This window comes from Oncorhynchus mykiss, chromosome 5, assembly GCF_057628025.1.
Source record: "Oncorhynchus mykiss isolate SJ-2025 chromosome 5, ASM5762802v1, whole genome shotgun sequence".
Lineage (NCBI taxonomy): Eukaryota > Metazoa > Chordata > Actinopteri > Salmoniformes > Salmonidae > Oncorhynchus > Oncorhynchus mykiss.
In genome coordinates this window covers 97,397,411-97,411,662 of record NC_143026.1, presented here as the reverse complement: position 1 = coordinate 97,411,662, position 14,252 = coordinate 97,397,411, and the positions used below count along the sequence as shown (strand labels likewise).

Genomic DNA, 14,252 nt, shown 5'->3' with positions numbered 1-14,252 from the left:
ACCCAACCCTAGCTCCTAACCCTAAACCCAACCCTAGCTCCTAACCCTAAAACTAACCCTAGCTCCTAACCCTTAAACTAACCCTAGCTCCTAACCCTAGCTCCTAACCCTAAACCCAACCCTAGCTCCTAACCCTAGCTCCTAACCCTAAACCCAACCCTAGCTCCTAACCCTAGCTCCTAACCCTAAACCCAACCTTAGCTCCTAACCCTAGCTCCTAACCCTGAACTTAATTCTAATTCTAACCTTGACCCTAAACCCCACTATTCTTGTGGGGACTTTTGGTCCACAAGTAGTTAGAACGGTTAGAACAACACACTCAAACACTTCGGTGAGATGCAAAATAAAGTATGTTGAGGGGAGGAACTAAAGCATGTTGAGGGGATGGAACTAAAGCATGTTGAGGGGAGGAACTAAAGTCTGTTGAGGGGAGGAACTAAAGCCTGTTGAGGGGAGGAACTAAAGCATGTTGAGGGGAGGAACTAAAGCATGTTGAGGGGAGGAACTAAAGCATGTTGAGGGGAGGAACTAATGTCTGTTGAGGGGAGGAACTAAAGCCTGTTGAGGGGAGGAACTAAAGTCCGTTGTGGGGAGGAACTAAAGCCTGTTGAGGGGAGGAACTAAAGCATGTTGAGGGGATGGAACTAAAGTCTGTTGAGGGGAGGAACTAAAGCCTGTTGAGGGGATGGAACTAAAGCCTGTTGAGGGGAGGAACTAAAGCCTGTTGAGGGGATGGAACTAAAGCCTGTTGAGGGGAGGAACTAAAGTCTGTTGAGGGGATGGAACTAAAGTCTGTTGAGGGGATGGAACTAACGTCTGTTGAGGGGAGGAACTAAAGCCTGTTGAGGGGAGGAACTAAAGCCTGTTGAGGGGATGGAACTAAAGCCTGTTGAGGGGAGGAACTAAAGCCTGTTGAGGGGAGGAACTAAAGTCTGTTGAGGGGAGGAACTAAAGTCTGTTGAGGGGATGGAACTAAAGTCTGTTGAGGGGATGGAACTAAAGTCTGTTGAGGGGATGGAACTAAAGTCTGTTGAGGGGAGGAACTAAAGCCTGTTGAGGGGAGGAACTAAAGCCTGTTGAGGGGAGGAACTAAAGTCTGTTGAGGGGATGGAACTAAAGCCTGTTGAGGGGATGGAACTAAAGTCTGTTGTGGGGAGGAACTAAAGCCTGTTGAGGGGAGAAACTAAAGTCTGCCAGATGTATATGTGACTATGCTGTTTATCCATATATACGTTCTTATCATTCATTACATGGATATGTTGTCCTCCTCAGCTATGAGCCCTCTGAGCCCAACAGCCTGCCTATCTCTGCTCTGAGAGGACAGGGTCTGGAGGAGCTGAAGATAGTCGTAGAAGAAGCTATAATGAGATCTACAGGGAAACAGGCCCTGACTCTCCCTGTGGACCTCAGCAGCTCCCAGTTAAGGTAAGGTTAAAAGTATTGGAATCAAGCCACATACTGTGAGTGACTGCTACAGTACAGTAGCAGTCACTTTGAACAACCTTATTCATATGACATTACATGTCCACTTCTTCTGATTTTTCTTCTTCTGCTTCTTCTGCTTCTTCTTCTTCAGTATATACAGTAAGTACGGTGAATTCAGAAAGTATTCAGACCCCTTGACTTTTTCCACATTGTGGATTTAATATGGATTTTTTAAATTCTCAGCAATCCACACACAGTACCCCATAATGATGAAGTGAAAACAGGTTTTTAGATTTTTTTGCAAATGTATTCAAAACGTAAAACAGAAATACCTTATTTACATAAGTATACATAAGTAGAATGAATTGTCCGTAGAGCTCCGAGACAGGATGTGTAGAGGCACAGATCTGGGGAAGGGTACCAAAACATTTCTGCAGCATTGAAGGTCCCCAAGAACACAGGGGCCTCCATCATTCTTAAATGGAAGAAGTTTGGAACCACCAAGACTCTTCCTAGAGCTGGCCGCCCGGCCAAACGGAGCAATCAGGGGAGAAGGGCCTTGGTCAGGGAGGTGACAGAGCTCCAGAGTTCCTCTGTGGAGATGGGAGAACCTTCCAGAAGGACAGCCATCTCTGCAGCACTCCACCAATCAGGCCTTTATGGTAAAGTGGCCAGTTGGAAGCCACTCCTCAGTAAAATGCACATGACAGCCCACTTGGAGTTTGCCATAAGGCTCCAAAAGACACTCAGTCCATGAGAAACAGGGGATGGGGGGGGCTTTGGATCACTACTGGCTGTAAGCGAACGGGTGATGCGCGTTTGGAGCAAGGCTCAGCCATTCAATCACATAACAACAGAATGCAGCGCAGCACGCGACTGAAGAAACACGAGACAATCAATTTGGTAGTTCCAGTATCAACGCGCTCTGGAAAGAGCGGGAGAGAGGAAAGGCAGTTTGCCAGTTACAGCAGCGCGTCCCCTGAACGGTAACGAAGAGGTAGATGAGAAGCTTGACCATGGAGACCGGGGGTTGAGAATGTGACGAAGCCTACTTCATGAGCTGGTACTGAAAAACAACTGGCATTTGGAAAGTTTGAGGTGAGGAAGAAAGTGGTGGACAAGTATTGTTAGCATTGTTAAGTATCTTGCTAGCTGGATCGAATTCTCTGTTAGCTAGCCAGAAAAATGTTGCGCAACATTAGCCAATTTAACTGATCAAATAATTTAGTTTATGGTGTGAAATTATTATACAGGCTGTCATGGTAACAAGCGTTCTATTATAAATGCTGTCGTGGTAACAAGCGTTCTATTATAAAGGCTGTTGTGGCAACAAGCGTTCTATTATAAAGGCTGTCATGGTAACAAGCGTTCTATTATAAAGGCTGTCATGGTAACAAGCGTTCTATTATAAAGGCTGTCGTGGTAACAAGCGTTCTATTATAAAGGCTGTCATGGTAACAAGCGTTCTATTATAAAGGCTGTCATGGTAACAAGCTTTCTATTATAAAGGCTGTCGTGGTAACAAGCGTTCTATTATAAAGGCTGTCATGGTAACAAGCGTTCTATTATAAAGGCTGTCATGGTAACAAGCGTTCTATTATAAAGGCTGTCATGGTAAAAAGCGTTCTATTATAAAGGCTGTCGTGGTAACAAGCGTTCTATTATAAAGGCTGTCATGGTAACAAGCGTTCCATTATAAAGGCTGTCGTGGTAACAAGCGTTCTATTATAAAGGCTGTCATGGTAACAAGCGTTCTATTATAAAGGCTGTCGTGGTAACAAGCGTTCTATTATAAAGGCTGTCATGGTAACAAGCGTTCTATTATAAAGGCTGTCATGGTAAAAAGCATTCTATTATAAAGGCTGTCATGGTAAAAAGCGTTCTATTATAAAGGCTGTCATGGTAACAAGCATTCTATTATAAAGGCTGTCATGGTAACAAGCATTCTATTATAAAGGCTGTCATGGTAACAAGCGTTCTATTCTAAAGGCTGTCGTGGTAACAAGCGTTCTATTATAAAGGCTGTCATGGTAACAAGCGTTCTATTATAAAGGCTGTCATGGTAAAAAGCGTTCTATTATAAAGGCTGTCATGGTAAAAAGCGTTCTATTATAAATGCTGTCGTGGTAACAAGCATTCTATTATAAAGGCTGTCATGGTAACAAGCATTCTATTATAAAGGCTGTCATGGTAACAAGCGTTCTATTATAAAGGCTGTCATGGTAAAAAGCGTTCTATTATAAAGGCTGTCATGGTAACAAGCGTTCTATTATAAAGGCTGTCATGGTAACAAGCATCCTATTATAAAGGCTGTCATGGTAACAAGCGTTCTATTATAAAGGCTGTCATGGTAACAAGCATTCTATTATAAAGGCTGTCATGGTAACAAGCGTTCTATTATAAAAGCTGTCATGGTAACAAGCATTCTATTATAAAGGCTGTCATGGTAACAAGCGTTCTATTATAAAGGCTGTCATGGTAACAAGCGTTCTATTATAAAGGCTGTCATGGTAACAAGCATTCTATTATAAAGGCTGTCATGGTAACAAGCATTCTATTATAAAGGCTGTCATGGTAACAAGCGTTCTATTATAAAGGCTGTTGTGGTAACAAGCGTTCTATTATAAAGGCTGTCGTGGTAACAAGCGTTCTATTATAAAGGCTGTCATGGTAACAAGCATCCTATTATAAAGGCTGTCGTGGTAACAAGCGTTCTATTATAAAGGCTGTTGTGGTAACAAGCGTTCTATTATAAAGGCTGTCGTGGTAACAAGCGTTCTATTATAAAGGCTGTCATGGTAACAAGCGTTCTATTATAAAGGCTGTCATGGTAACAAGCGTTCTATTATAAAGGCTGTCATGGTAACAAGCGTTCTATTATAAAGGCTGTTGTGGTAACAAGCGTTCTATTATAAAGGCTGTCGTGGTAACAAGCGTTCTATTATAAAGGCTGTCATGGTAAAAAGCGTTCTATTATAAAGGCTGTCGTGGTAACAAGCGTTCTATTATAAAGGCTGTCATGGTAAAAAGCATTCTATTATAAAGGCTGTTGTGGTAACAGGCGTTCTATTATAAAGGCTGTCATGGTTAACTGCAATATTAGTGTATATTTTTTTCTCAAGACTTGAGTGTCATTTGCAGTAAAGTCTAGGCAACAAATAATATTGGATTGCTTTCTTTACATGTTTTAGCTGTGTGTTAGGTTCACATTAACCACTTTTTATTTTACACACAGAGACCTGGCATGAGAGCTCATGTGAGTCCAGTTCAGGTATTGCATGGTCTGGCCAGCTATGGGTGGTAGCTAGTCCAGTTCAGATGAAACATGGTCTGGCCAGCTATGGGTGGTAGCAAAATAGGTACAGATGAGGACAATGCACTCCAGCATTTTACAGATGGCATTTCGGCTGTTGAATGGCCTCCTGTTGAATGGCTTCCTGTTGAATGGCTTCCTGTTGAATGGCCTCCTGTTGAATGGCCTCCTGACACGTGGCAGTGCAGTTCCATGTCTCTGTCATTATTAACTGCCAGAGGGGAGGGCTCATGGTGAAGTGTGCCTATCGAAGATAGTTCTGGGAGATTCAGGATGGCTTTGACATTGAGGAGGTGCAATTCTTATCATATGTGAAGGCCCAGTAAGTTGATGGCATTTCTTGTCAATGAGTGTTGTGTTGGTTGATTGTTATGAACACCTGCCTTATGAGCTTGTTATCATATGTGGTTGCATTCTCCCCATACACCATAATATCACCAAGTTGACATGTACGGCAACTCCAGGGCAGATGTGTAGTCAGAGCATGGGTGGACCGACTGGCAAGTGTTTTCACTGACATCTTCAACCTCTCCCTGACCGAGTCTGTAATAACCTACATGTTTCAAGCGGACCACCATAGTCCCTGTGCCCAAGGAAACCTGCTGCTGCCTTCCATCGCTCAGACTGCTCTATCAAATCATAGACTTAATTATAATATAATAAACACACAGAAATACAAGCCTTAGGTTATATTCTTTCCTTTCATTAGAGCCTCCCAGTTGTAGAGCTAGGGAGAGGGTGTCAGGTTGGTCTATAGAGCCTCCCAGTTGTAGAGCTAGGGAGAAGGTGTCAGGGTTGTCTATAGAGCCTCCCAGTTGTAGAGCTAGGGAGAGGGTGTCAGGGAGAACCTTCCAGGAGGACAACCATCTCTGCAGCACTCGACCAATCAGGCCTTTATGGTAGAGTGGCCAGACAGAAGCCTCTCCTCAGTAAAAGGCACATGACAGCCCGCTTGGAGTTTGCCAAAATTCACCTAAAGGACTCTGACCATGAGAAACAAGATTCTCTGGTCTGATGAAACCAAGATTGAACTCTTTGGCCTGAATGCCAAGCATCACGTCTAGAGGAAATCTGGCACCAACCCAATATAACATCTCTGGGGAGACCTGAAAATAGCTGTGCTGCAACACTCCTCATCCAACCTGACAGAGCTTGAGAGGATCTGCAGAGAAGAATAGGAGAACCTCCCCAAATACAGGTGTGCCAAGCTTGTAGCGTCATTCCCGAGAAAACTAAAGGCTGTAATCTCTTCCAAAGGTGCTTCAACAAAGTACTAAGTAAATAGTCTGACTACTTATGTAAATATGATATTTAACTTTATATAATTTTATTACATTTGCAAAAAATTCTAATAACCAGTTTTTGCTTTGTCATTATGGGGTATTGTGTGTCATTTGATGAGGGGGAAAAAACAATTTAATTAATTTTAGAATAAGGCTGTAACGTAATTTTTTATTTTTTATGTCAAGGGGTCTGAATACTTTCCAAATGCACTGTATGACTGGTTTCACATTTGTCTCCAGCTATTGTAAAGTCAAATATATCTACAACAAGTGTCATTTATATTTACAATCCCCTTCTCCAAACGGATCATTTACCTAGCTCTTATCAATAGCACTTATCAATAGCTCTTATGAAGTTGTAAATAACGGTGCATGGAGAATGGTGTCTCATTTAATGCGGCATATCTGTAGACACACCTCCATTAATACAGTGTATCTGTAGACACACCTCCATTAATACAGTGTATCTGTAGACACACCTCCTCCACACCTCCATTAATACAGTGTATCTGTAGACACACCTCCTCCACACCTCCATTAATACAGTGTATCTGTAGACACACCTCCATTAATACAGTGTATCTGTAGACACACCTCCTCCACACCTCCATTAATACAGTGTATCAGTAGACACACCTCCATTAATACAGTGTATCTGTAGACACACCTCCATTAATACAGTGTATCTGTAGACACACCTCCTCCACACCTCCATTAATACAGTGTATCTGTAGACACACCTCCATTAATACAGTGTATCTGTAGACACACCTCCTCCACACCTCCATTAATACAGTGTATCTGTAGACACACCTCCTCCACACCTCCATTAATACAGTGTATCTATAGACACACCTCCTCCACACCTCCATTAATACAGTGTATCTGTAGACACACCTCCTCCACACCTCCATTAATACAGTGTATCAGTAGACACACCTCCATTAATACAGTGTATCTGTAGACACACCTCCATTAATACAGTGTATCTGTAGACACACCTCCTCCACACCTCCATTAATACAGTGTATCTGTAGACACACCTCCTCCACACCTCCATTAATACAGTGTATCAGTAGACACACCTCCTCCACACCTCCATTAATACAGTGTATCTGTAGACACACCTCCATTAATACAGTGTATCTGTAGACACACCTCCATTAATACAGTGTATCAGTAGACACACCTCCTCCACACCTCCATTAATACAGTGTATCTGTAGACATACCTCCATTAATACAGTGTATCTGTAGACACACCTCCTCCACACCTCCATTAATACAGTGTATCTGTAGACACACCTCCTCCACACCTCCATTAATACAGTGTATCTGTAGACACACCTCCTCCACACCTCCATTAATACAGTCTATCTGTAGACACACCTCCATTAATACAGTGTATCAGTAGACACACCTCCTCCACACCTCCATTAATACAGTGTATCTGTAGACACACCTCCTCCACACCTCCATTAATACAGTGTATCTGTAGACACACCTCCTCCACACCTCCATTAATACAGTGTATCTGTAGACACACCTCCATTAATACAGTGTGTCTGTAGACACACCTCCTCCACACCTCCATTAATACAGTGTATCTATAGACACACCTCCTCCACACCTCCATTAATACAGTGTATCTGTAGACACACCTCCTCCACCACACCTCCATTAATACAGTGTATCAGTAGACACACCTCCATTAATACAGTGTATCTGTAGACACACCTCCTCCACACCTCCATTAATACAGTGTATCAGTAGACACACCTCCATTAATACAGTGTATCTGTAGACACGCCTCCATTAATACAGTGTATCTGTAGACACACCTCCTCCACACCTCCATTAATACAGTGTATCTATAGACACACCTCCTCCACACCTCCATTAATACAGTGTATCTGTAGACACACCTCCTCCACACCTCCATTAATACAGTGTATCTGTAGACACACCTCCTCCACACCTCCATTAATACAGTGTATCTGTAGACACACCTCCATTAATACAGTGTATCTGTAGACACACCTCCTCCACACCTCCATTAATACAGTGTATCAGTAGACACACCTCCTCCACACCTCCATTAATACAGTGTATCTGTAGACACACCTCCATTAATACAGTGTATCTGTAGACACACCTCCATTAATACAGTGTATCAGTAGACACACCTCCTCCACACCTCCATTAATACAGTGTATCTGTAGACACACCTCCATTAATACAGTGTATCTGTAGACACACCTCCTCCACACCTCCATTAATACAGTGTATCTGTAGACACACCTCCATTAATACAGTGTATCTGTAGACACACCTCCTCCACACCTCCATTAATACAGTGTATCAGTAGACACACCTCCATTAATACAGTGTATCTGTAGACACGCCTCCATTAATACAGTGTATCTGTAGACACACCTCCTCCACACCTCCATTAATACAGTGTATCTATAGACACACCTCCTCCACACCTCCATTAATACAGTGTATCTGTAGACACACCTCCTCCACACCTCCATTAATACAGTGTATCTGTAGACACACCTCCTCCACACCTCCATTAATACAGTGTATCTGTAGACACACCTCCATTAATACAGTGTATCTGTAGACACACCTCCTCCACACCTCCATTAATACAGTGTATCAGTAGACACACCTCCTCCACACCTCCATTAATACAGTGTATCTGTAGACACACCTCCATTAATACAGTGTATCTGTAGACACACCTCCATTAATACAGTGTATCAGTAGACACACCTCCTCCACACCTCCATTAATACAGTGTATCTGTAGACACACCTCCATTAATACAGTGTATCTATAGACACACCTCCTCCACACCTCCATTAATACAGTGTATCTGTAGACACACCCCCATTAATACAGTGTATCTGTAGACACACCTCCTCCACACCTCCATTAATACAGTGTATCTGTAGACACACCTCCTCCACACCTCCATTAATACAGTGTATCTGTAGACACACCTCCTCCACACCTCCATTAATACAGTGTATCTGTAGACACACCTCCTCCACACCTCCATTAATACAGTGTATCTGTAGACACACCTCCTCCACACCTCCATTAATACAGTGTATCTGTAGACACACCTCCTCCACACCTCCATTAATACAGTGTATCTATAGACACACCTCCTCCACACCTCCATTAATACAGTGTATCTGTAGACACACCTCCTCCACACCTCCATTAATACAGTGTATCTGTAGACACACCTCCTCCACACCTCCATTAATACAGTGTATCTGTAGACACACCTCCATTAATACAGTGTATCTGTAGACACACCTCCTCCACACCTCCATTAATACAGTGTATCAGTAGACACACCTCCTCCACACCTCCATTAATACAGTGTATCTGTAGACACACCTCCATTAATACAGTGTATCTGTAGACACACCTCCATTAATACAGTGTATCAGTAGACACACCTCCTCCACACCTCCATTAATACAGTGTATCTGTAGACACACCTCCATTAATACAGTGTATCTGTAGACACACCTCCTCCACACCTCCATTAATACAGTGTATCTGTAGACACACCTCCTCCACACCTCCATTAATACAGTGTATCTGTAGACACACCTCCTCCACACCTCCATTAATACAGTGTATCTGTAGACACACCTCCTCCACACCTCCATTAATACAGTGTATCTGTAGACACACCTCCTCCACACCTCCATTAATACAGTGTATCTGTAGACACACCTCCTCCACACCTCCATTAATACAGTGTATCTGTAGACACACCTCCATTAATACAGTGTGTCTGTAGACACACCTCCTCCACACCTCCATTAATACAGTGTATCTATAGACACACCTCCTCCACACCTCCATTAATACAGTGTATCTGTAGACACACCTCCTCCACCACACCTCCATTAATACAGTGTATCAGTAGACACACCTCCATTAATACAGTGTATCTGTAGACACACCTCCTCCACACCTCCATTAATACAGTGTATCAGTAGACACACCTCCATTAATACAGTGTATCTGTAGACACGCCTCCATTAATACAGTGTATCTGTAGACACACCTCCTCCACACCTCCATTAATACAGTGTATCTATAGACACACCTCCTCCACACCTCCATTAATACAGTGTATCTGTAGACACACCTCCTCCACACCTCCATTAATACAGTGTATCTGTAGACACACCTCCTCCACACCTCCATTAATACAGTGTATCTGTAGACACACCTCCATTAATACAGTGTATCTGTAGACACACCTCCTCCACACCTCCATTAATACAGTGTATCAGTAGACACACCTCCTCCACACCTCCATTAATACAGTGTATCTGTAGACACACCTCCATTAATACAGTGTATCTGTAGACACACCTCCATTAATACAGTGTATCAGTAGACACACCTCCTCCACACCTCCATTAATACAGTGTATCTGTAGACACACCTCCATTAATACAGTGTATCTGTAGACACACCTCCTCCACACCTCCATTAATACAGTGTATCTGTAGACACACCTCCATTAATACAGTGTATCTGTAGACACACCTCCTCCACACCTCCATTAATACAGTGTATCAGTAGACACACCTCCATTAATACAGTGTATCTGTAGACACGCCTCCATTAATACAGTGTATCTGTAGACACACCTCCTCCACACCTCCATTAATACAGTGTATCTATAGACACACCTCCTCCACACCTCCATTAATACAGTGTATCTGTAGACACACCTCCTCCACACCTCCATTAATACAGTGTATCTGTAGACACACCTCCTCCACACCTCCATTAATACAGTGTATCTGTAGACACACCTCCATTAATACAGTGTATCTGTAGACACACCTCCTCCACACCTCCATTAATACAGTGTATCAGTAGACACACCTCCTCCACACCTCCATTAATACAGTGTATCTGTAGACACACCTCCATTAATACAGTGTATCTGTAGACACACCTCCATTAATACAGTGTATCAGTAGACACACCTCCTCCACACCTCCATTAATACAGTGTATCTGTAGACACACCTCCATTAATACAGTGTATCTATAGACACACCTCCTCCACACCTCCATTAATACAGTGTATCTGTAGACACACCCCCATTAATACAGTGTATCTGTAGACACACCTCCTCCACACCTCCATTAATACAGTGTATCTGTAGACACACCTCCTCCACACCTCCATTAATACAGTGTATCTGTAGACACACCTCCTCCACACCTCCATTAATACAGTGTATCTGTAGACACACCTCCTCCACACCTCCATTAATACAGTGTATCTGTAGACACACCTCCTCCACACCTCCATTAATACAGTGTATCTGTAGACACACCTCCTCCACACCTCCATTAATACAGTGTATCTATAGACACACCTCCTCCACACCTCCATTAATACAGTGTATCTGTAGACACACCTCCTCCACACCTCCATTAATACAGTGTATCTGTAGACACACCTCCTCCACACCTCCATTAATACAGTGTATCTGTAGACACACCTCCATTAATACAGTGTATCTGTAGACACACCTCCTCCACACCTCCATTAATACAGTGTATCAGTAGACACACCTCCTCCACACCTCCATTAATACAGTGTATCTGTAGACACACCTCCATTAATACAGTGTATCTGTAGACACACCTCCATTAATACAGTGTATCAGTAGACACACCTCCTCCACACCTCCATTAATACAGTGTATCTGTAGACACACCTCCATTAATACAGTGTATCTGTAGACACACCTCCTCCACACCTCCATTAATACAGTGTATCTGTAGACACACCTCCTCCACACCTCCATTAATACAGTGTATCTGTAGACACACCTCCTCCACACCTCCATTAATACAGTGTATCTGTAGACACACCTCCTCCACACCTCCATTAATACAGTGTATCTGTAGACACACCTCCTCCACACCTCCATTAATACAGTGTATCTGTAGACACACCTCCTCCACACCTCCATTAATACAGTGTATCTGTAGACACACCTCCTCCACACCTCCATTAATACAGTGTATCTATAGACACACCTCCTCCACACCTCCATTAATACAGTGTATCTGTAGACACACCTCCTCCACACCTCCATTAATACAGTGTATCTGTAGACACACCTCCTCCACACCTCCATTAATACAGTGTATCTGTAGACACACCTCCATTAATACAGTGTATCTGTAGACACACCTCCTCCACACCTCCATTAATACAGTGTATCAGTAGACACACCTCCTCCACACCTCCATTAATACAGTGTATCTGTAGACACACCTCCATTAATACAGTGTATCTGTAGACACACCTCCATTAATACAGTGTATCAGTAGACACACCTCCTCCACACCTCCATTAATACAGTGTATCTGTAGACACACCTCCATTAATACAGTGTATCTGTAGACACACCTCCTCCACACCTCCATTAATACAGTGTATCTGTAGACACACCTCCATTAATACAGTGTATCTGTAGACACACCTCCTCCACACCTCCATTAATACAGTGTATCTGTAGACACACCTCCTCCACACCTCCATTAATACAGTGTATCTGTAGACACACCTCCTCCACACCTCCATTAATACAGTGTATCTGTAGACACACCTCCTCCACACCTCCATTAATACAGTGTATCAGTAGACACACCTCCATTAATACAGTGTATCTGTAGACACGCCTCCACCACACGTAATTTATTTGATCTCCACCCCCAAATGATTAGCAGGTGAATAGCGGTTGAGTAGTGGGTGAATAGCAGGTGAATAGCAGGTGAATAGCGGTTGAGTAGTGGGTGAATAGCAGGTGAGTAGTGGGTGAATAGCGGGTGAGTAGTGGGTGAATAGCGGTTGAGTAGTGGGTGAATAGCGGTTGAGTAGTGGGTGAATAGCGGTTGAGTAGTGGGTGAATAGCAGGTGAATAGCGGTTGAGTAGTGGGTGAATAGTGGTTGAGTAGTGGGTGAATAGCGGTTGAGTAGTGGGTGAATAGCGGTTGAATAGCAGGTGAATAGCGGTTGAGTAGTGGGTGAATAGCAGGTGAATAGCGGTTGAGTAGTGGGTGAATAGCGCGTGAATAGCGGTTGAGTAATCGGTGAATAGCGGTTGAGTAGTGGGTGAATAGCGCGTGAATAGCGGTTGAGTAATGGGTGAATAGCGGTTGAGTAGTGGGTGAATAGCGGTTGAGTAATGGGTGAATAGCGGTTGAGTAGTGGGTGAATAGCGGGTGAGTAGTGGGTGAATAGCGGTTGAGTAATGGGTGAATAGCGGTTGAGTAGTGGGTGAATAGCGGTTGAGTAATGGGTGAATAGCAGGTGAATTACATGCTGTTCTCGTGCTTTAGTTCAACTTCAGAATACGCAGAGAGAAAAGTGCATATAAAGGAAATGACGTTCCATTTATGCTTAACTCAGGTCGGAATGAGGGCCTTTCAGAATAGGTTTTACAATGATATTTATCATGTTTAAGGCTTAATTTACCCCCATTCTATATCTCTAACCATTCATCTCCCAACGAGCCAGGACACAGCCTGCCTGAGATCCTCTGGCAGGCCACTGTTGACCATTCATCTCCCTATGAGCCAGGACACAGCCTGCCTGAGATCCTCTGGCAGGCCACTGTTGACCATTCATCTCCCTATGAGCCACTATGATGTCAATCACTTTGTTACTTGTATTGAAAAGCGCAATATAAATAAAGTTATTAACTTCTCCTTCGTGTGTTTCCAGCTGGCTGTACAAGGAGGCAACAGTTCAGGAAGTGGACGTTAACCCAGATGAAGGTTCCGCTGTCGTCAAGGTGATCATCAGTGCTGCTGCGTACGGACGCTACAGGAAGATGTTCTTAGGTAGTTAGAAACACTGCAGGTCTAAACCCTGGATGATTGACAGGAGGCTTTATTGAAGCCACCGCGCAGCAATAGAAATGCATTTATTATATTACAGACACCTTAATGCAGACTTCAAAAATGTTTTATGTTAGCTTAACATACAAATAAAAACATTTTCCTTAATAAAGTATTTATTTTTTGAGTATTGTTACTGTCCCCACTACAGCAACAATAAATACTTGTATAATGGCTATGGTGTCTCAAAATGGACAAACGGTACTACCAGTATAGACATTTTTTTTTCTTGTTTTTCAAGCAAGGGTCTTTT

At 43.1% G+C, this 14,252-nt stretch overlaps 1 protein-coding gene across 2 annotated transcripts in view; it reads left to right on the top strand.

Moving 5' to 3' along the window:
• Window positions 1–14,111, top strand: part of gtpbp6 (GTP binding protein 6) — a 55,751-nt gene extending 41,640 nt beyond the window's left edge. For both annotated transcript variants that reach the window (XM_036978958.2, XM_090236539.1), the window contains 2 exons: window positions 1,273–1,425; window positions 13,824–14,111. In XM_036978958.2, the coding sequence (XP_036834853.2) occupies window positions 1,273–1,425; window positions 13,824–13,950 (280 nt within the window). In that variant the 3' untranslated portion in view covers window positions 13,951–14,111. The remainder of the gene's footprint in view (window positions 1–1,272; window positions 1,426–13,823) is intronic.
• Window positions 14,112–14,252: the final 141 nt, after the last annotated feature.